Raw genomic sequence first — 23118 nt, 5'->3', positions numbered from 1 at the left:
TTTAATGTAGCCACACATTTCTAGTCAAGCCATTCTGCTCCCCAGAATTTAAACACACTAAACAACAAAAAAGCAATGATTTAATAATATATGTAACTAAAAATTGGCACAGGGGATTATTTGAGGCCCTGGGAAGATTCTTGAACATTCCCAGATATTCCTAAGAATTTTCCTGTAATCTCTTGCTCTGACCCAACCTGACACATTTCAGGGGTGTTCTGTATCCCAGTGACATATGCATTTCCTTCCTTCCTTCCTTCCTTCCTTCCTTCCTTCCTTCCTTCCTTCCTTCCTTCCTTCCTTCCTTCCTTCCTTCCTTCCTTCCTTCCTTCCTTCCTTCCTTCCTTCCTTCCTTCCTGCCTGCCTGCCTGCCTGCCTGCCTGCCTGCCTGCCTGCCTGCCTGCCTGCCTGCCTGCCTGCCTGCCTGCCTTCCTTCCTGCCTGCCTGCCTTCCTTCCTGCCTTCCTTCCTGCCTTCCTGCCTTCCTGCCTTCCTGCCTTCCTGCCTTCCTGCCTTCCTGCCTTCCTTCCTTCCTGCCTTCCTGCCTGCCTTCCTTCCTGCCTTCCTTCCTGCCTTCCTTCCTGCCTTCTCTTCCTTCTCTTCCTTCTCTTCCTTCTCTTCCTTCTCTTCCTTCTCTTCCTTCTCTTCCTTCTCTTCCTTCCCTTCCTTCTCTTCCTTCTCTTCCTTCTCTTCCTTCTCTTCCTTCTCTTCCTTCCTTCCTTCTCTTCCTCTGAATTTATATACTAATTGTTATGTTAAAAAATTGTATTGATTATCATCTGTCCATACCTTGGGCTATGGTGATTCACTTGCAAAAACAGTTGAATTGTCAGATATTACCTACTTTGCTGCCAAAGCATCAAGTTCAGCTAAATCACTCTCTATGAGTCTCTGAAAAGAGATTGTAGCAAGATGGGGTTTGGTCTCTTCTCCCAGCTAATAAGCAACAGGACTAAATTAAATGGCCTCAAGTTGTGCCAGGGGAGGTTGGATGTTTGAAAAAATACCTTCATGGAAAGGGTTGTCAAACACAGAACAGGATGTCAAGGGAAATGGTTGAGTGACCAGCCCCGGTGGTATTTAAAAGATTTGTGGATGTGAGACTGAGGGACATGTTTTAGTGATGGACTTGGCAATGCTGAGTTAATGGTTGGATTAAAATATCTTAAAGGTCTCTATCGACCTATATAATTCTATAATTCTGTGAAACTGGTTAGACTGTAGAAAATGCAGATTTAGATTATATGGTACCTTAAATCTAGCATTCTAGAGCAGGAAACAGCAGAATACAATAGCCAGTAAGTGCTTCTGCTACAAAAATCCATAAAGAAAAGATCGAATAAGAAGAGACATAAGCTGCTAATAAATGTGTTTTGTTAAGAGGCTTTATTAATCATTGTCCATACACATGATTTATGCAGGATATCTAAAGTTTGTGTGTTTCTTGTACCATTTCAAGTTCTTTTCTTCAGGTTGAACTCTGTTCCTCATTAGATATTGAAAAATGTATGATGTACTCTTCAAGGAAATTGTCTTTTTTGAAGAGGAGGAGATAAGGCATTTTCTGTAGTAACTCTTGCTGTTTTATATTAAAGTGCATTAAATTTTGGGTAACAGTGGACTGTAAACTTTTTTAGATTCAGTACTTCATTTTTGTGATTAAAAAACCCATGCCCATTTACACCAAAACACCCCAAGCAAAACATACCGAAACAACTCTTTACCATAAAGTGAAGGAAAAAGTTAGGAAAGGCTGTTTCTTAGAAATGAAGAACTTGAATATAATGAGAAGGAATTGACAGGGAATTGGCAATTATGCTTTATAGGAGAGTTGCTTGCTCCTGCAACATTTCTGTCAGGTCTGACATGAATGTAAGCAATGCCTACAAACCTTCAGTGGAATATACTTGTTCCCAGTGATTTGAAAACAAATTTGAAGGCAGAATTGCAAGCTATGTATGCATGGGTGAAGTTACCCTAACTGTTCTGTGTTTAGTAAATACATGAAGCCTAGTTGCACAACATTTTCAAAGTCTGTCTTGTGTTTATTCTAAAAGAACTTTAAAAACAGTTACTAAAAAATTGCTACATATGAAATTGTATAATTTGTTTTGTCCATTATTTAATTCTTGAGTGATCTCTCCCTGTCCTCGTCTTGACCTACAAGCTTTGAATTGTATTTTTCTCTTCCCAGTCTAGCTGAGGAAGGGAAGTGGTAGTGTCCTCAGAGGGTACCTGGAGTCCAACCAGGGTCAAAAGACCACAAATTAACTTTGAAAGTACAAGCAAGAGTAAAAAGTTGCCCTAGCTTCTCTTTAGAAACAAATTGTATGCTGATAAATGTATTACTAGCAGCACAGGAATAGACGTTCTTTTCCAAAGTTTCTAGATAGCGCCTTGAGTAGGCATTTTCATTGGCCTGACGAAGTTCTTTGCACCAAGTCCTTGTTTCTCTGGGAACGCCTGCCAGCAGGTCAAATAATGATAGAAACTGTTTGCAAGGACAGAGTTCTCACACAGGTGTGTTCAAGTACTCAACTATACATGTGGACTTAGTCGAGATTATTACTCACTCTGCCTAAACTCCAACTATTCCTCAAAAGAAGAACTATTATTTTACAATGCAATGTGCATTTACTCTCTGATAAGTTGCAGCAGTGAATTTATAGAATATATTTCATCAGCGTGGAATCTAGCAAAGATATGAATCCCTTTGGATATGATTTGTCAGCAGACAAAGTCGAAGCATAAATCAATTCTTTGAAGTGATGTAGTATCATAAACTAATTGTCTAAAGTAATTACTGCTGAATTCAGAATCAGTGTTCCTGGGTTTAGTTTGAGAGGCTGTTTTTTTTGTCTGTGGAGTTTTAATGGAGCCGAATGTGACTGAGGCCGATATTCAACTAACCAGCATTCTGTTAGGCATTAACCTGATTTTATTAAACAGTTTTGATTAAGTGAATTTCATAACGAGTATAGTTTCAAAATCCCTAACTAAACTGTGTATTATAACCACAAGAAAGATTGGAATAAAATTGAAGAAGTTTAATTTTGTAAGGCCTTTCTCTCTTAGAGCAGAACATTTGCACACAGATTCCTGTAATTTGGTCCTGCCAAGTTTCATGTTAAAGTTCCATATAATCAGTATGCATAACTTAATAAAAGGGTGGACATCACAAGAGTTCAGAAAAGGTCATGAGTCAAGCTTTTTGCTAATGGTTTACTTTTATGTAGATACATTGTCCTTATAATTACAGGTAATATACATCAGGAATATTTAATCATTGATTTTGTTTGTGTTTTACAAATGAAATCCATTAAATTACATTTTTTAAATTCAGTTCTGGTGTAAGCTCAATTATAACTGATTCTGATGTCAGTTCTTCATCAAATCAAAATTGATTTTAATCTTTTTAAACAGTTTAAATGTTTACTCAATTACTCAGATTTACTTCCAGTTACAGAAATATTGTGGTACTCCTGGTTTGGATTTGACATCCTACTCATAGTACAGGGTTGAATTAATATAAACATAAAATATCAGTTATGAATAAAAGAACCAAATAATTTCTGATCTTATGGCATTTGCTTTCAGTAGATGTACATACAGTAAAGATGTATTCTCAAATCAGGAAATATTTACTGCATCCATGCATTTATTTATTTACATAGACAGCCATGTTTATGATTTATATGTGTGTATGATATGATATAGATATATGTGATATGGTCTGTCTATGTGTCTTAAAAATGCTAGGCAGTTTTTGGACATGACACATTTAAGTGAAAAGGGTATTGTATCAGAAATACAGTTCTAAAATAATCCCATGAGAAAATACCTACTAATTTTGTTTTAAAAAAAGGTAATTCTGACATTAAATTTCCGTTCATGGAAAACTCAGCAAGTTTTACAGCAAAGTGTAAGTTTTAGTATAAGTATATAAACCCTAATTCGGGTCAAACAAAAAAGTAAGTGTATGCTAAATTCACACTAGCAAGGTAATTAAACCAATTTTCACCTGATTTCAGAGAATCTTGCCTTTTTTTTTCTTTACAGATATGCATACTACTATTCTGGAATAGCAGCTGGTGTCCTTGTTGCTGCTTATATTCAGACTTCGTTCTGGACCTTAGCAGCAGGTCGGCAAATAAAAAAAATTAGAGAAAAATTTTTTCATGCAATTATGAGACAGGAAATTGGATGGTTTGATGTAAATGATGTGGGAGAACTTAACACTCGTCTTCTAGAGTAAGTACACTATACCTTTCCCAATGGTATTTTATCTTGTTAAACATGCAGGATCTAGAATTTTTTATTTTTAAATTAAATAATCTCACTGTGAAGTGAAGTTTTCAAATTTCCTCATGGAGAGTCTCAGGGACAGAATTTCTAATACTTCTGATTCAGGACTGTTACAAAGATGTCAGAAAAGCACTTTGTTAAGAGGATGATGAAAGCCCAGCCTATGGTATTACCCCTACAAAATGAAAAGAGTTAATTTCTGGGCACACTGAGGACTGAAAAAGGTGCCAACTTAGCCCAGCAATGTTAACAGCTTTAGCTGCATAATGTTGCCGAAATGAAAGCTTTTCTCTTTTATATCCAAGTAGCCCACAAATACCAAACAGATCAAAAATTTGGAATTAAGAAAGTGAGAGTAGTTTTGCAGTGCTGAAAGAATTTCAGCTTTTCAGACAAAAGCAGATTTATGGCATTACAGTTTCACAAGAAATACGAAATTTTCCCTGGTCACACTACAAAATCCTTTACTATGAAGACAACTGTTATTGGGAGCAGTAACTGAATAATAAAGATCATCTTCCACATGTAACAAAACTGGAAACCTTCCTTGTTCTTTCTACATTTTTCTTCCTCTCTGTAATTTGTTTTTCAGTGATGTCGCCAAGATTAATGAAGGAATAGGTGACAAGATTGGATTGCTTGTTCAATCAATAACAACATTTGTGGCAGGGTTTGTTGTTGGTCTCATAAGAGGATGGAAATTAACCCTGGTAATACTAGCAGTTAGTCCTGTCCTGGGACTTTCAGCAGCCCTCTGGGCAAAGGTAAGATAACATATGTACAGTGTCAGGTTTTATATTAATGACACATAATGAAATAAATCTACATCTCTGTAGGTCTCAGTATTAGAATGTGTTGCTTGGAGGAGTTATAGTTTTAGATAACACTTGTGTACTTAAGCTCTTAGATGATCTGTGAATGACCCTCTCATTCAAGGCCAGGTCAGATGGGGCTCTGAGCAACCTGATCTAGTGGAAGGTGTCCCTGCTCATGGCAGAGCAGTTGGAACTGGATATTTTTAAGATCCCTTCCAAGGTCATTCTACTATTCAATAAGTCTATATAATTTGAATATTTTAATTCCCATAAATTGGGAAGACTTGTTTGATTTGAAGCTGTTTCTCCAAATATAGCACTTACAGAGAAGGAAGCAAGATATATGTGTAGAATCCACACCTGTAACTCTTTAATTTACATCTGTATAAGTACTTTTTCCTCTTGAAAGAAATAATTGCACCTCCTGGAAAATAAGAGAATAAATTAGAAAAAAACCTTTGTCTCAGATGCAGAGGTTTTTTTTCATAGTTGTTAATAGATTTGTTAAGAAATTCTATACAGACCTAGATGAGGCAAGGACCAAATTTCCATGGGACTGGAGTAACTCATATTTTTAAAGTCTTCAGATTGTTATCGTATTTTATTTCCCTTATATTTCAAAGATATTTCAAGATCTGATTCAAGAAAGCTTTCACTGTCTTGAGGGAGAATATTGCAGAAAAGGTAGGATTAGAGGCATATGTGCCATGTGTGTCAACTGGCTGAGTCTTCACAGACTGTGGCCAGTTCACAGTCTAAGATATAGGGCTTTCTGGCTTAGGTAGCCAGAAATTATCATGAGCTAAGCAGGTCTGCCTGGGAAAACCACACCAGCTCACTATGAGTACTCCTCTTATCTTTTGCACTGGGTGAAAGCAGAGTGGAAAGTCCAGGCCTTAGTTGTTTACAGTTTGTAATGTGGAATTATTTGATTGAATTCACAGCATCCTTAAGAATTTGGGTATTGGACATTCTGCACCCATGCCTAATATAGTCAAAAGGCCTCATACTGGAATATACTATCTGTGATAAAAGCCATTATGAGTGCTTGAGCTTATTCTGGTTTTCATTCATCAAAATATTTGATTCTGTGTTAGGTTCTCTCTGCTTTCACTGACAAAGAACAAGCTGCATATGCAAAAGCAGGCGCTGTTGCAGAAGAAGTTCTGGCAGCAATCCGTACTGTAATAGCTTTTGGAGGACAGGAAAAAGAAATTAAAAGGTAAGAGCAATATTTGCTTTCATCAGGGGATTTTAAAATACTCAATTCAAATGGTTTGAGAATACTCTTGTATATTTTCTGTTGAAAGTTTTGTGCTATCTGCATTTTTAGTTAATGACAGATTGTTAGAGGCTGTTACAAGGTTTGCTACACGTTGAAAGACAATTATTTTTCTAGAGTTGATATGTTGTCTCTGCATTAAAAGCTATTCAAACTACTTCAAATACCTTACTATGAGAGCTTTAGATGAAAGAAGACCCTGTTCTGTGAAGAGATGATGATAACCTTGGTAATCTAATCTGATTACGCAGTAGTCGTGAAGGTGCTAACAAACAGTATCTCTATTTCCGCTCTGCTGAAAAATATAGATTGTGATATATTTTAACCTTTTATCTTGAGTGGTTGACAATCAATCAAAGTTCACTGATCTGCAGGTTATTTAAGCAGCCTAAACACCCAGTCCCTGACCTGCAATGTCCTTTTATTTCTATATACCAAGTTAGCTAATGTTGGCATTTTTAGGAGTTGCCTTAGAAAGTCCATGCCTGACTAGGAGGCTTACCTTTATACAGTCTTAGGGTTAAAGATTTTATGTACGTAACTGCTGTACTTTGTAAACATTTTTTTTCTAATCCATCCACAGAGTTTTTGTGGTGTCCGCCACGGTACAAGTGTGAGTCTATTTTGAACTTCTATGTTTCTTCCAGATACCATAAAAATTTAGAAGAGGCTAAACGGATTGGAATAAAAAAGTCTATTACAGCTAATATTTCTATGGGTGCTGCTTTCTTACTGATATATGCATCATATGCATTGGCATTCTGGTATGGAACTACTTTGATCTTAGCTGATGATTACACTATTGGCAAAGTTCTTACAGTAAGTATTAATGAGTAAATTCTCAGTAACAGTGAGAAATAATACAGAACAAATTATGGGGATTTATTTGACTGTAATGTGAATTATGTCCCAAAATTGGCAAAGTAGCGTCCCTTCTTAACAAAAAGATTCTCACCACAAAGGCCTACATATTGCTCCTATAGGATCTCAAAATCGATATGAACCCAAATAAAACACATATGAATTTCAACTATTCCTATATATCTTCTGATTTTCAAAAGATCAGATGGGTATAGAAATAGTTCACTCAAAAACTGAAGTACAATACTCTTTCTGGTTGCTATTTGCTTTCAGAAGCCTGAGTGTATTTTCAGAATGCAGAAACAATTACATTTTTTAGCTGTTGTGTGGTCTAAGTAGATAATTTTCTTAATGTTTTGCTTATATTTTGCATCATAAGAACTTGGAACCACTTCTCAGTATTTTTAGAAATGGAGCAGGACAAAAATACACTTGTGATTAGGAAATATGTCACCATTTAATTTAAGGAAGAAAACTATAACCCTTTAAGTCATAACTGAAATTCTTCTCTTGATCTGGAAACCATTCTAATTTTGTATGAAATATGAAGTAAACAGGGTAAAAAGAATAACTTTGTTAACCATGGTGCAACGCACCCAGGTGACCAGACATGTATATAGATTTTTTTTTTTAACTACCTGTTTCGTTTATGAATCACTGAAGTTTGTGAAAATGTCTCTGTTACGTGTTTTTGACTCTTTTGAACCTTTTGTAAAGGTTGGCATATGGAACGTCTCAGTGAAGTTCATGACCTTATGTACAATTTATTCTGTTCAAAGTATTTGCAAGTCCTATTGCAAAACGTCTTTGTTGTAGTTCACCCAATGATGTTTTTATAACTTGGATGATGCATTATGATGTGTAAAATCTGTGAATAACCCCTGTTCAAGATAATGGGTGTGGCAGACTTTGCTCTGACTACTATGGTTGTTATGTGGTTTAATTGCTTTTTTTCTGATACTAACTGAAAGCAATAAACTGTGCTATGCTGAGAAAATTGTCAACTTTTTTCTGCTGTTGTTTCTTGTTTGCTTTCACTTCATTCTCTTTCATTGAAGCAGAGGATCCGTTATTACTTTGTGATGAAGAAGTTGAGTTTCTATACTTCTATTTCACTGTCTCTTTGAAAGCAGAATATTAGTGTTTTGCATATCTGCTGTTATTCTATTGGAAAATATGTAATACACTTTTCTGGTCTTTGGCCAAAGGATGAATTATTACAATAAATCCTGAGACATCAAGTGCAATTCTAAATTTTTTTGTCATAGATTTTGAAAGTCTTAGTCACTTTTTCACTTTTTCTCAATATATTTGCAAAATTAATGTTGTACAGCATCTCAGTTCTCATCTGAACCTTAAAAAAACCAGTCCTTTTCTTAATGTTTTTTCTCTGCTTGAGAGAGACCTTTGCAGTTTTGCTTTAATTCTGGATTCCTTAAATTTCCCTTAACAGACATGGAACCTCCTTACCCAAAAATATGTCATGTAAATTAATAAATAAATAAAAATTTCTGCTTAAATAAGAATGAATATATGCCTCTGTAAACATTTCTTTCAGGTCTTTTTCTCTGTACTGATTGGAGCTTTCAGTATTGGACAGACTGCTCCAAGCATAGAGGCATTTGCCAGTGCAAGAGGAGCTGCCTATACCATCTTTAATATAATAGACAATGTGAGTATCTTTGCCCTCACTATCATTTCAAAACTTCTTTTGAAGGTAAGAGACCCTTCTTTTTAAAGACAGGAACTAAATTTGCACAAAAGCTTAACAGAAAATTTTAAAAAGTATTCTTGCATGAATATATAATCAATGTAGCAGTGAGGGAGGAAAACATCACAAATCTCACCTAAATTACTTAACAAAATTTAGTGTTTCTGCAGAATAATGGTGCACTCAAGGACTTCTTTACTAAAAAAAAAATGAGATTTTAAATTTTATTTTATCCAGGAACCTCAAATTGACAGCTATTCAGAAACAGGTCACAAGCCAGACCACATAAAAGGGAACTTGGAATTCAAAAATGTTTACTTCAATTATCCATCCAGACCAGATGTTGAGGTACTGTAATTGAAGCTTTTTATATATATATATATATATATATATATAACAGTTGAACATATGGATCATGTGTTGGAAAAAAATAATTTAAAAGTCACGTAAATTAACTTTTGTTGAAAATCTAACAATTTCAGGTTGATTCTCTGATGTATATAAAACTACCTTGTCATCGAACAGATTTTAGCTAGATTTATTTCCACCCTAGGTAAACAGGCTAAGTTTCCTGAATATTTTTTTGTCTAAAGCTCTAGTTAATGTGGCTATGCAAAAACCATAAATATATATTTCTATCAGAATCTAAGTTTACAATCCTAACTCAAGTGTTTGTGTATACTACTAATAATGAGAAAGTAAGTTTTAAAATAATTGCAATGCAGCTCTGTTATAACTGTGTCTAAACCAGAAAAAAAAAGAAAGCTGCTGCAGCCAGGACTTGCTATATATGGAACAGAGATCAGAATCTGTATTTGTCTAGACAGAGAATGTTTCCTTTTTAAAGCACTGTCATATATTCAGAATCTTAATGCAGTGATGAAAAACAATGTATGAATCATTCCTGAAGATATTTCCATGGAGAGTGTCTTTGCATTACATAACTATTTCCTTCCTTACCTTCATTGACCTTGATAAAGTGACCTTTCTTACTTTTAATAGGCAGAAAGGAAATACACTCAGCTTTTAACCATGACTTTTACATAGCTTCTCTGTAGTCTGCATGATGCATTAAAGAAAAAGATGAGGCAATATTCTACAGAAATTTTGCATCATATTGTTTCTATACTATATTTGAGTTATGAGTAGTAGTAGTAATATTTTGTCATATGAACTGATTCGTGAGACAGGTAATTGTGAAGTGTGCTGTATGATATATTGATACTCAACCAATTGTGATGTAATATTAAAGAAAATTAAGCTGAAGTCGTCATTTATCCAAAATTTAAACCCACATGTTTATAAATTTCATTTTTTACCAGATTCTGCTAGAAATATGCAGGTTATTTTATTCTAACCTTTCAAATTTACCGTGACATTTCTAAATACTGTTATGTTTTTTGACCAACCTTGTTATATGGACAGATACTGAAGGGCTTGAATCTCAAGATTAATTCTGGCCAGACAGTGGCCCTGGTTGGCGGCAGTGGCTGTGGGAAAAGTACAACTGTTCAGCTCATCCAGAGATTTTATGATCCCAAGGAAGGCATGGTAAGACACCTCAAGTGAGATGACAGCTCTGTGTGTCACACATGTTGAAAGCCTAGTTCCAGCCTCACTGCTCTTGTCAATTTTCCAATGACATGGTGAAGCCTCCCCTAAAATGGCACATGCTGGCATGGAGAGAGACATTCCTTGATCAAAACACATAGTAAGCAGGTTTTGTCTGCTCTCTTTTGTTTAGGTTACCATTGATGGGCAGGATATTAGGACCTTAAATGTGAGGTATCTGCGGGAGGTTATTGGTGTGGTGAATCAGGAGCCTGTGCTCTTTGCCACTACTATTGCAGAAAATATTCGTTATGGCCGCGAGGATGTCACCATGGAGGACATTGAAAAAGCCACCAAGGACGCAAATGCTTATGACTTCATCATGAAGCTACCCAATGTAAGCAGATCAGCTCTCCTGCTGAAATCATTTCTTCTAAACCTTCTTGCGCCAAATATCTCAGAAGGAATACTTGTTAAGACAGGAAGCTATCCCTGGACCTGTGAATATGCAGGGCTGTGTAGAGTTTCCACATAACTTTTGACAATAATGTTAATTTTGTATCTTCAGGCAATGATTTGGCTGTCATTTGAAGAACTACTAGAATTCCAGGAACACAAATTATTAGTTAGGTTTATCCAAGTAGGTGTTTATTTCTGTAGAGAATGGAGGAGATGTTACTGGCGTGTCTGGCATCTTTAGTGGAAGGACTCTGCCACTGAATGTTTTCAATACATGTATTTGTCTTGTAGAAGTTTGAAACTGTGGTTGGAGAAAGAGGGGCACAGCTCAGTGGAGGACAGAAGCAAAGAATAGCAATTGCCCGAGCTCTGGTTCGTAATCCTAAAATTCTTCTGCTTGATGAGGCAACATCAGCTTTGGATACTGAGAGTGAATCAATTGTGCAGGCAGCACTGGACACGGTCAGTATTGTTCCAAAATGAAGCATGTAAGCAGGAGCCTAATATTTACTTCTTTCCTGGTCTTTTGTTGAAAATATAAACACATGAAAACACAAAAAGAAAGCTTTAATTTGGCTAATATTCTTTGTACAGAGAATTTTCGAGTTGCTGAAGGTATTACAGAGACAAATCTTATTTCAAATTAGAAGATGGAATCATATTTTCTGCATTATTAAGCTTAAATCAGCGTTTTCTTGGTGTAAATACCATCCTCATTCATCATGTGTCTTACTGTCTCTCATATTGCTGTCAGTCACCTGTTCTTGTTGAGCTTTGTAAGGTTCTGCTGGGCCTGTTCCTCAGGCCTATTGGAGACCTTCTGAATGCCATCCCTTCCCTCAATTTAATAAATTTCACCACTCAGCTTGATGTCACTCTCAAACTTACTAAGTGTGCACTCAATCTCAATCCCATTTATCAGTATCGATGATGAAGATATTGAATACCATGGGTCCCAGTATGGACCTCTTGAGGGACATCACTGAAGATTAACTCCATCCAAGTTCCAACAGAATTCCACAGCTTGGGATCATTACTTTGATTATTTAAACTGAAATTTGCTTGATCACTTTAAAACAACCTCATAATTAAAATGACAAGCTGTGATGTTTGCAACATTAAGTGTGTTACGCTTATAAATATCCAAAGAAAGGTACTTAGCTAAAATACAATTCACGTGAAATTGTAGAGAGTTTTATTTTTTATTGTAGTCACATGAGTTAGCAATGACTTAGAGCTTAAAACACTGATATCTTTACAAATGAATGTAACATATTTTCTAATGTTTCTGAGTATAAATTCTCCATGGATTTTTAAGGTTTAAGTGGGCAACTTTGGGCCTAAATAGAAAAAAATTCTAGCATTTAAAAATTTTTAGGGTTTGTAACATTCTAAAATTTTATATATTAAGATTTTTATTTTGATGTTTTTGATCAAAATTTGATGTATTTATGTGTCACAGTGAAAGATGATCTCTAATATTAAATTTCAAGATTTAAATTATATTTCTGTTTTAAGGAACTCAATGAATTTTTTTGTTTTGAAAGTTATATTTTTCTGAGAACCATTTTAATGTTCCTTTTAGGTCATATTCAACTCTGATATGAAGATGAACCGCTTTTGCATTTACTTATAAATACTCACACTAAATATTGCTATTTTCAGGCAAGGGAAGGGCGCACCACGGTTGTCGTGGCTCATCGACTATCAACGGTCCGAAACGCAGATCAGATAGTTGTGTTCGAAGGTGGAGTTATTGCAGAACAAGGGAATCATGCTCAACTGCTTGAGAGGAAGGGAATCTACCACAAACTTGTTAACATGCAGGTACTTTTGTCTCTAGCTGTAGCCTTTTTTTTTTTTTCTGCACCCATAGTCATTTTAGCAAAAGTATGAGAAATTCTACAGCATATTTTGATAACAGCAAAAAAGTCATGTACTTTGCAAGGAAAATAATAATTTGAGAGACCACTAGTTTTGGTACAAGACTTGTTTACACCCAGGAGAGTACATTCTTAATCTTCTATGTATTTAAACTTAAAAGACTATTTTATGTTTTCCTTTTATTCAGTTACTGTAGAGCAGATAACTACCTTAGTTTGGTATTTTATTGCTTGCTCTTAGTCAGATAAAAGGTAAAATAAAGTAGCTGACACTATAAATACAGTAGCTGACACTGGAGGAACAGGGCATGCATATTTTAAGCTGTTTAGTTATAATCCTTCATACTGAATTCCTTTCTAAAGAAAAAAAAGTGTTGGAATAGAAGAAAAAGGAAAATAAAGCAGTTATGCCAAGAGCAAAAATATGTTCTTAACTTATATAGACAGAAAAAATAAATTGCAAATTATAATAAATTTCTAAAATGTATAACTTATTGAATGGAGACCAAGATACATTGATACTTACACCCCAATGTCCTATGTGACCGTTAAGCTATAGCAGATTTTCACTGTAGCCTTTGATTTACTGCATAACCACTATGTCCATTGAATAAACTGAAACTGCCATCTCAGTATGTCAGACTGAAGAGGTTAACCAGACCAATTAAACTATTTCTTCATGGGAGAATCCATTTTGTTAGCTTAGATTCAAAGTAACTTTGTATCCATGCAATTGCAAATATGGGGGAAATGAGGAAATATCAAATGAAAAGAAAATTTAAAACAATTTAAAAGAAAATTAAAAATTGAAAGCAAGTAAAAAGATATATTTTTATTAGTAGTGCAAAAAAGAAGTAAGAAATAAAAAAATTCTGGAAAAAGCAAAATACAAATTGAAAGCAACTTTGAATCCAGTTGTTATCAAATACTCTAGGAGTGGGTAGACATTTATTTATTCTCTCAAAGACTGGCAAAAGTACCACCAGGGGTAAGGCTCTTTTCCAGGCTGCTCTAATTTTTCAGTCAGAGTCTCTTTTTGACTTGCTTCATGCTGAACTTCCTTATTCAATTTAAAGTCAAGAATTCTTAAGCGTGTTCTGCAGTAAAGGCAGTAATGTTTTATCACTTCATAAATAAACTGTATATCCCCCAAGAACTCATTCTAAAAGATCACAAGAGGAATGCAAAGGGTTTACCCTCAATTTAAAACTTTTTGTTTAATTCATTAAAAAAAGAGAAGCTGCTCTTGACCCCCTGTCCTCCACTTAATAATAGAATTTTCGTGAGTCATGCAAAACCCATATATGATTAAATCTCTGAAGATAGAGCTTTAATAAATATTATACAGGTTTTCATATCTCTTTAAGGCATTATATGTTGGTTCCCCATATCTCATTCAACCAGAACAAAGTTACTTTACTTTGATATACCTCATAATTTGAAAGTTTAAGTAATAATATATGCATATTCAATCTTATTATCGTGTTCGTCATACTTTTAGTCAATAGAAGCTGAAGTTCCATCATCAGGCAATTATGAGAATGTGCGTAGTGTCAAAAACAGTGAATCTGAACTAGAATTTGAAGAATCCTTAACTAAAGGATTGAGAAGACGATCAACTCGGAGAAGCATGAAAAAGCCAGGAGAGCAAAATGATAATCCTGATGAGGAAAAAACTTCACCTGTAAGTATCTTGCAGAGCTGTTAGTGAACTTGATTCACTAACAAAGTTTGGTAAATTCATTCTCCAGCTGAAAAAAGGTACAAGAAGAAGGAGGCATTTGATTGGGATGAGGAAGACATGAAAATTTTTAAATACTAAATAGCTTTTGACTGATTATATTAATAACTTCCTTTTATAGTCTCAACATAAATGATACAGAAATAAAATGGTAATTAAAAATCTATAACAAGGATGATGAGTTTATTATGGAAAAGAAATTTCCTTTAAAAGAAATAAACATATATATTTACACACCATACCAACATAGTCTATACAGGTTAAACATTCATTTTTGGATAAGAAACAAAATATTTAGCCCAACATAACTCTTACAACAAAACTCTCAAACTCCATCCCCAAAATATGACTGCATTCATATCTACAGCATTTATTTTACTGTTACAAATTGCTTAATGAACAATTACTCGAATTAATCAAGCCATGGATTACACAGAGCAATATGAGTAGTTCAGTCATCACTTACTCTGGGCCTAATATTTCTGGGTTTGAGAAGTTTTCCCTTGGGAAAAAGCAGCTCCTAGCAGGCTAAAATCTCTCAGACGCAGAAATACCAGGCCCACAATTGACCAATACCAAAGTATTCACCAACAAAAATTATATGGGCAAACTAATATTAAAGAATGACAGCAGTAGATATGATGTACAGATCTCTCTTCCTTGTGTTAGAATGACGGGAAAAAGCACCATAATTTATTCATGTTATGAAAACTACCTTTTTGCTTCTCCTGAATAGATTCTGGTAATAGGAAATCGATTATTAATCTCCCCTTTTCTCTGTATTTCTCCAAATACATTTATGTTTGTCCTAACCCAATTCACATTCTTTAGGCTGAAGAACTACCTCCAGCTTCATTTCTGAAAATCATGAAGTTGAACAAACTGAATGGCCATACTTTGTAGCTGGAACCTTGTGTGCAATCATCAATGGAGCTTTACAACCTGCATTTGCAATCATATTTTCTAAAATCATAGGGGTAAGTTGGAATAAAATAACAAAAAACTGTAAGCCCAGAAAATTTGTTTCTAGTAAAATTAGGTTAAAAACAATCACCACAATCAATCTTCAGTGAAGCTGAAAAGTGATGCACTCTTGCAAAACTCTGAAAATTTGTATATTTACAAAATGCTAAAAGTTTTGCTAGAACCTGAAATATGCTTGTTATACATTAAATATTATGTAACATATGATCAAATTTCACATGAATACATTTGACTACCAAAAAAGTTACTGAGAAAGATGAGAGTATTTTAGATTGTTAGTTAATTTTATAAAAATGTTGTTTCAAATTTTATTTTATAGATTTTTAGCGAGACTGACAAGGACTACTTAAGAAAACAGAGCAACTTATATTCCCTGCTGTTTTTAGTGCTTGGAATCATTTCCTTTTTACTTTCTTTTTTCAGGTATGTTTTATTATTTTAACCTTATTATAATTGTTCATCGGGTTTTATAAACCTATATACTAAAAATTTGCATCTTCATAATACGTCTCCAACTCAAACCAGAACCTGTATTTACGGTTCTAGATGTGTCCTATGCTGAAACTTTTTTTACCTAGAGCTGCTTTTGTTTAAGTCTTTTGAGCCTATTTAGACATCTTAACTTCAGAAATTCCCATCTTGTCCATCAGTTAGACACTTCTCAGCATGAAACTCTGGATTTTCTCACCCTTTTCTTCATTCCCTACTAACAGACAACTTCTCCACCCCTTACATTCTACCTCCTCCTTCTTACGCTCAAGCCTCCCTATTTGAATCTGTAATTGAAAATCTATCAATCTCATGCCTTTGTTCTCCAATTTTTAACTTTCCTAACCTCTTCCTTGTCCAAGGGAATGTCCCATATTTCTCCTGTGGGAGTCCCCAAAGACTCACAGGCCCAGTTTTGTCAGGTAACACTCATCAGACTGATATTCAGTTCCTCCTGCTGAAATACTAAGGGTTGTACCTGCTACAACAGTCCCACTAAAAAGAAAAAAAAAAAAGTAGTAATCATATTAAATATTTTCATATATAGTCTGGTTTATAATTTAGGAATATGTTGGTATAGTTTTATCTGTTAAATGAGCCCACAGAGTGAAAAAAATAAGGTGCAGTTGAGGCAGCAGCAGTCTCTTGCAGAAGCCTAGTTTGTTTATGGAATTGCCTTGTTGATCAAGAATAAAAAAGACCTGAGTATAGAAGGCTAAGTAGCACAGTGCTGTGATAGGTTTGCTCAGTTTATAAATGTTCAGATAATGTTTTAAATTTGACTGATGCATTTGACTTCAATGAACTTAAGTTGCCTTACAAAGTCTTTAATCTAAAATGAATTACCTAAATGCCACTTTTAAAATCTGACTTAGATTGACTCAGATATATGAAGTCAAAGGGTTGATTAGTGACTTTCTCCTCAAAGCATGCTGGTGAAGCAGTGCTGGGAAATATTGCTATGCTCCTTTTTTTAGCATAGCGTTGCTACGCTATATTTTTTTCAGTAATAGTAATTGAATGTCTTTACTATGAAGCTACTAGATTTTATATATATTTAACCTGGTTTTACATTTGCTTTCTGCAAACAGGACTAAAACGTTTTTTACTTTGACATTGTAGAGGCAATTAATCTAAAATATTTTGAATAAACACAAATAGTGTAATATATACTAAGCATTGTACTTTTTCTCAAACAGGGTTTCGCATTTGGCAAAGCTGGAGAAATTCTTACAATGAGGCTTCGATTCATGGCTTTTAAAGCAATGCTTAGACAGGTAAAGTTAATAAATATTTTGATTTTAAAAATATTTGGTTTTAAAAATAATCAGTGGTATTGGTATAAAATACAGTAGTCTACATCACTCTATCATACAGTGAAGATTGATTAAATGAGATTAGAAAACCAATTTGATTAGCTACATGTGGTTATGCAAAGGGTCCTTAGAGAGAGAGTCTTAAATCAATACAAGAGCTTTTATGTACTCCTTGCAAAGACTTAGTTTTTCAGCCAAGTTACAAGGGCCTGACAAGTTGATGTGCACCAGCAGTATCCCATTATCTGTTCATTTGCCCACTTTGCATTTTTGTGCCCTTTCTCCCCTAAAGAAATTCAACACAACTTACAGTGTAAATCTTACTTCAAATGTCTGTTTTAAATTGGGGTATGCACAGACATGTGGGTTTTTTTAAAATTTATTTGGAAGTCTCTGTCCAAGAACGTGACTCCTTAATTGTGTTTGTTAATGCAATAATAATATTGTGTATTGAAAGTGTGTTAAAGTATAATAGAACCTAATGTTGTGAAGTAATTCTAAATTCGCCTTAATTTTTCATTATTTCAGGATCAGTATTTTAGATTTTAAATACAAAATATGATAGTTATGGAGGTTTAAGTCTTGCACATAAAGCTACATGTAGACATAGAATTTTAGTCATGTGAACATGACTATTTTCAATATGACAGAAAACTGTTTTAGTCTGAAAAATTATGATTTATAGATCTGCCATACTAAAAATCTAATGAAAGGCAATCTTACATCTGAGTCTTGAGGTCACAAATGCCTGTGAGACATTTACCAGGACTTCATTCAATGCATATTACATGTGTCAGTTTAAATTAGATATTTGGTCACATGGTGAATAAGTCATAAACTGTATACCTGATCCCAACAATTAACTTTGATCAGATAGACCAGTTTGGTTTTTTGGTTGATTTAGTTTGGGGTTTTTTTGTTGTTTTGTTGGTGTCTCATAACTTCTAAATAAGCCTCTTCATTATGGGAAGAAACAAAGCAAGGAATATTTTATGTTTAATCTGAAAATTCTTTACACTTAGTCCTTCCCCAAACAGTTTTGTAACCATGAGGAGTGTGACCAAAGAGTCTCTCCTCCAAGGAGATTCAGTGAGGGAGCAGCAGTGAGGGAGGGTAAATTTTGCTTTTATGAATCTCTCAGCTGCTCCCCTCCCTTCTCAGCAGTGACAATGAATACATCAATGATTCACAAGATTACACTTCTTTCTAAATAGATTCAATGTGCAATGACAGAATTAAACTTATTTAAATATGCAGAACTGTGGCACTGCCACATACTAGATTTACTTAGCAGTTTATTTGAAATGTCCAAATCTGGTCTTAAAAATATTTTTCTTATTATAGGATATGGGCTGGTTTGATAATCCTAAAATAGCACTGGAGCGTTAACTACAAGACTTGCTAATGATGCCTCTCAAGTGAAAGGAGTGAGTAAAATTTTGGGTTGGAAGATTTCATATTTGGTTTAGCATGTAATGAAGTTGCAGCTTGGATTTGACTGGCTGGATAACAGTCTTGATTTTGACAACTAAAATATACCAAAAAACAATGGCTGGTAGAGAGTGCACCAATGCACTTTATAAAAATTATGGTTATATATATTTACAGGACTTATTTCCAAACAATTTTTTTTTTTAAGGTTACTATTGTGCTGTATGTGACCGTCATTATTAAACAAATTTATTGGGAATCTCTTGCCTAAGAAGTCTTTTTAAAGAGGTCTTATTCACCTAAAAACATGCAACTAAATTTATTTCAGTTTACGATCTCCTGCTATTTTTTTGGTCGTACAGATTTCTTATTTAAAAAAAATAGAACTGTGAGCAATTGACTTCCTTTTCTCTGTTACTTTTGTGGAGATACTTTTAAAGTAAATTGCTTACTTTCCAGGGGCCTGTAATATTAAGATAAAATACACTTAATGTATTAGTTGCGTATGCTTGAGTAAATTTTTACTGCTACATGAAGTTATGTGCTGAGTTTTTTTCTGAGCTGAAGAATTCTAAGTATCTTTGGCTTTATTCCATAGGAAAAGTAAATATTTAGCTTTTTCTTCATTGGGCTATGTGTGATGACTTGCATTTAAGAAACTCCCATTTTGAAAAATAGCAAAACTGAGTTAAGACTTTCTGAGCAGTGTTTTGAGAATCAGGAACTTTGTGGGTGAAAATGCTTTCTTTATTAAAAATGCAGTTATGTTAGTAAGAAATGCCTTTTTTTTTTCCAGGCAACTGGTGTCAGACTAGCATTAATTGCCCAAAACGTGGCCAACCTGGGGACTGGAATTATTATATCATTAGTTTATGGCTGGCAGCTGACCCTGCTACTTTTAGCAGTTGTGCCCATCATTGCAGTGGCAGGAATGATTGAAATGAAGATGTTGGCTGGACATGCTAAGAAAGATAAACGAGAGCTGGAAACTGCAGGAAAGGTGGGTCTAGAGAGATTAATCTATTTCTGTATAATGTATACAGACATATTTACCAGAACATTGTTAATGAATGTATGACTTCTGAATACAGAACATTTTACAATATGTAAATTCCAAAGACAGCCAGGCACACTAGTAGACCCACAGAGTATCAGAATTCTTCAATAACAATCGAAGACTTACCTTATTAACCTATTAATATTTTTGTAGTTAAATATTGGAATGTGCTGAACACAATTCAGGCTTATCCTCTTCTCATTCCTTTTCTAGACATCTTTGTTTTCCTTATTTTGCAACCATCCTCATTTTGACATTCTCTTTTTTTTTTTTCCCCCTCATCCCTTTTCGGCACGCCATCTATCTTATGTTTATTACACTGCTCTTTTTTTTTTTCTTCCCCTTCTTCATCTTATTAATGTTTGCAGTGATAATATGTATAATATCCACTGGTTTCTGTTTGCCATTCCTTTGTGAGGGAAGAGAAAGATGAGAACTGAAAAGCAAGAAGGCTAGACTCTTGTTTAACAAATTGAATGAAGGCATTTAATGTCACTTCATTCCAAAAATCCTTTTGGGACAGAACAACTATTTCATCACTTCCCAGATATTGCTTTCTTCAAGGTAAAACTATTCTAAAATCTCTTCCTATGTCCTACTGTTTTTAAAAGTTGATGAAAAGAAAATTATTTATCTAAGGTCACGCAATTCCATTCCTTTTCCTTTCAATGGGTACATTTCTTCTGCTTCTCTCTGAGGGATGAGCATTTATTTTATTGTTGTTTTGTTGTAAGATGTGACAGAAAACAGTTGACAGTTCTTGGAATAGACACCAAAGACTTCCTTAATGCATCATGTTGTGAAGAATTAGCACAGGTGTTACAAATATTTATGGTGTTTTTTCAAAACTTCAAAAAAAATTTCCTTTTCATAGTAATGTGAGTGTCCCTTCTCAAGGCCACCTAAGGAAGCACTGGACTATAGGCATTATATTCAATTTTCATTAAAAAAAATACAAGTTTTTTCAGTAAAAATAGCGTTCCACCTGGAAAATTTGCTTTCTGCAAAGAGTTGCTGAACTTAGGTTCCTAAAAAAACCTTACTTTATGATCTTAATTAAACTAAGATTATATTAAATGTATATTTAGCAAAATGCATTAAAGTCTTGAGAGTCTTTTCACAGAATTATCAAGGTTTAAGAGACCTCAAGGTCATCAAGTCCAACCATCAAGCCAGTACCACCATAATGACCCCTAAAGCATATCCCCAAGTGCCACATCCATCTCTTGAACACTTGGGGAAGCAGTGACTCCACCACTTCCCCAGGCAATCTGTTTGAATGCCTGACCACACTAAGAGTAAAATTTTAAAAAATTTTCTAAAAAATTAGATTTTTTTGATATGTAATCTGAATGTCCCCTGACACATTTATGTAGATAAGTCTAAAGAATTTGCAAGCTAGAAGACAGTATCAGAGCAAATATCTCAGTTACGCTCTAAGGCACCCAAGTAACTTCAACATTTTGATTATAGCCCAAACTCAGTGGACTGGAAGTTAAATGCTAATATGCCATTTTTCATGTTGAGTGTCTTCTCTATATTTTTTATCGCTGTATAGTTTTTTCACCATTCATTTGTAGAACATTTAAAGAAATCTTATCAGAAAATTCTGAGCATCGTAAAAAAATCTCATTGTCCTAAAAAGAAAAATGCTTATTTTTATAAACAGTCTATGCTTTTAGTAACCAGTATATAACATAAAATTGTATTCCAACAGAATCTTTTATTAATTAAGAAAAAGGAATTTCAACATACTTAACTTTTGATTAAAACATTTGTTTCTCTATTGCAGATTGCCACAGAAGCAATAGAAAATATTAGAACTGTTGTTAGCTTGACCCGAGAAAGAAAATTTGAGTCGATGTATGGAGAACATCTGATTGTACCATACAGGTATAATAAAAAAACTAAGCTAAAAAATCTGTAATGAATTGCAAGCATTTACTTTGACAAAAAATATATTTTTTGTAGTGTGTATGATATAATGTATAGTTTAATTTTCTCAGAATTAATATCAATATTTTTCATATTTTATTGACAAATGCAACCAGCCGCCAGCCAACACTTTTTAAATTCTGATTTAATAATTTTCTGTTATAATATTGGTATCTTCTATTACAGGGTCACTTGGTTTGGAAAAATGTTGGTTTTAAATGAGTTTTTGGAGTGGTCTAATCTAAATTTCCACCTGATTTGTTTTGGGTATTTAATTAAAAACATTTTAATATAATTGAACATTACATGAAGCTATTTTTATAGTTTTAGCAAGATGGAAAACATTTGAATAATTACTTACTGGTTTGGGGCTGAAAATAAAGTTATCTAAGTCTGTCTGGACTAAGGCAAAATTTAAAGGTCTTAAAAGCAAACAACTAAATAGATCCTACCAATTAAAGTTTTGTTTGTTCCAGAATAAAATGGTTAATTTTCAGGCATCTGTGAGAAAGTAAAGGAAATGAAAGTATATGTACACAAATATAATGGGAAAGAAGCAAGGGTGCCACTAAAACATCTACCATAATAAATGAGTGGTTAGAGCACATTGCAGGACGTAAAATATATTATTAGCTTTTTTCCCAGGCTGCTGGGTTTGAGTTCATGTCTGACAGTTTGCAGAACAGTTCCTAACCATTCTCAGGGTTGACATTGATGGGATTTCTCCAAGACTTTCATCTTTTTGTTGCTCTAGTATAAATAAGAACTTACTCTCCAAGAGAGATGTGTTTTAGTCAGTGTTTCAATGTATGTAAACTTTCCATTCATAACAGTATCAGTTGAAGTAAATTGTTTTTTGTGTACTAGGACTTCAGTATGACTGCACACTTTGATGAAAATATGCCTTTTTTTCTCTACAGAAATTCTGTGAAGAAGGCACATATATTTGGCTTTTGTTTTGCCCTTTCACAAGCAATGATGTTCTTTACCTATGCTGGCTGTTTCCGGTTTGGTGCCTATCTAGTGGTAAATGGACACATGGTCTATCAAGATGTATTTTTGTAAGTATCTCTTTTGAAATCCTTTTTCTGTCTGTCCAGGATAATATTTATAATTTAAGAGAAATAGCTCAATAGAGGGCTATGGGAACAAGTATGATAGGCTGAGATCCTACCAGTGTGGATATCAGTGACCTGGATACCCAAGAAGTTCAACCATACTGAATTTTGTTACCTGTATAATTAAAGATAGTCAGCACAGCTGATTTTGACCAGAAGATGTTAGAAAGTGTCTGCATCT

General features: G+C 34.3%; 1 protein-coding gene across 1 annotated transcript in view; it reads left to right on the top strand.

Annotated features, from left to right (window-relative positions):
• The window catches only part of ABCB1 (ATP binding cassette subfamily B member 1), a 35274-nt gene that overhangs the window by 5360 nt on the left and 6796 nt on the right, over positions 1-23118 (top strand). The window contains 20 exon segments of the mRNA XM_066316830.1: positions 4059-4250; positions 4897-5068; positions 6217-6341; positions 7049-7220; positions 8821-8934; positions 9211-9321; positions 10399-10524; positions 10718-10921; positions 11275-11445; positions 12649-12810; positions 14368-14550; positions 15439-15487; positions 15490-15584; positions 15911-16018; positions 17280-17357; positions 18741-18762; positions 18765-18823; positions 19624-19827; positions 21677-21777; positions 22740-22880. Of these exon segments, the coding sequence (XP_066172927.1) occupies positions 4059-4250; positions 4897-5068; positions 6217-6341; positions 7049-7220; positions 8821-8934; positions 9211-9321; positions 10399-10524; positions 10718-10921; positions 11275-11445; positions 12649-12810; positions 14368-14550; positions 15439-15487; positions 15490-15584; positions 15911-16018; positions 17280-17357; positions 18741-18762; positions 18765-18823; positions 19624-19827; positions 21677-21777; positions 22740-22880 (2589 nt within the window).

The sequence above is a fragment of the Sylvia atricapilla genome, chromosome 1 (assembly GCF_009819655.1).
Source record: "Sylvia atricapilla isolate bSylAtr1 chromosome 1, bSylAtr1.pri, whole genome shotgun sequence".
Lineage (NCBI taxonomy): Eukaryota > Metazoa > Chordata > Aves > Passeriformes > Sylviidae > Sylvia > Sylvia atricapilla.
This window is presented reverse-complemented; position numbering and strand designations above follow the sequence as displayed.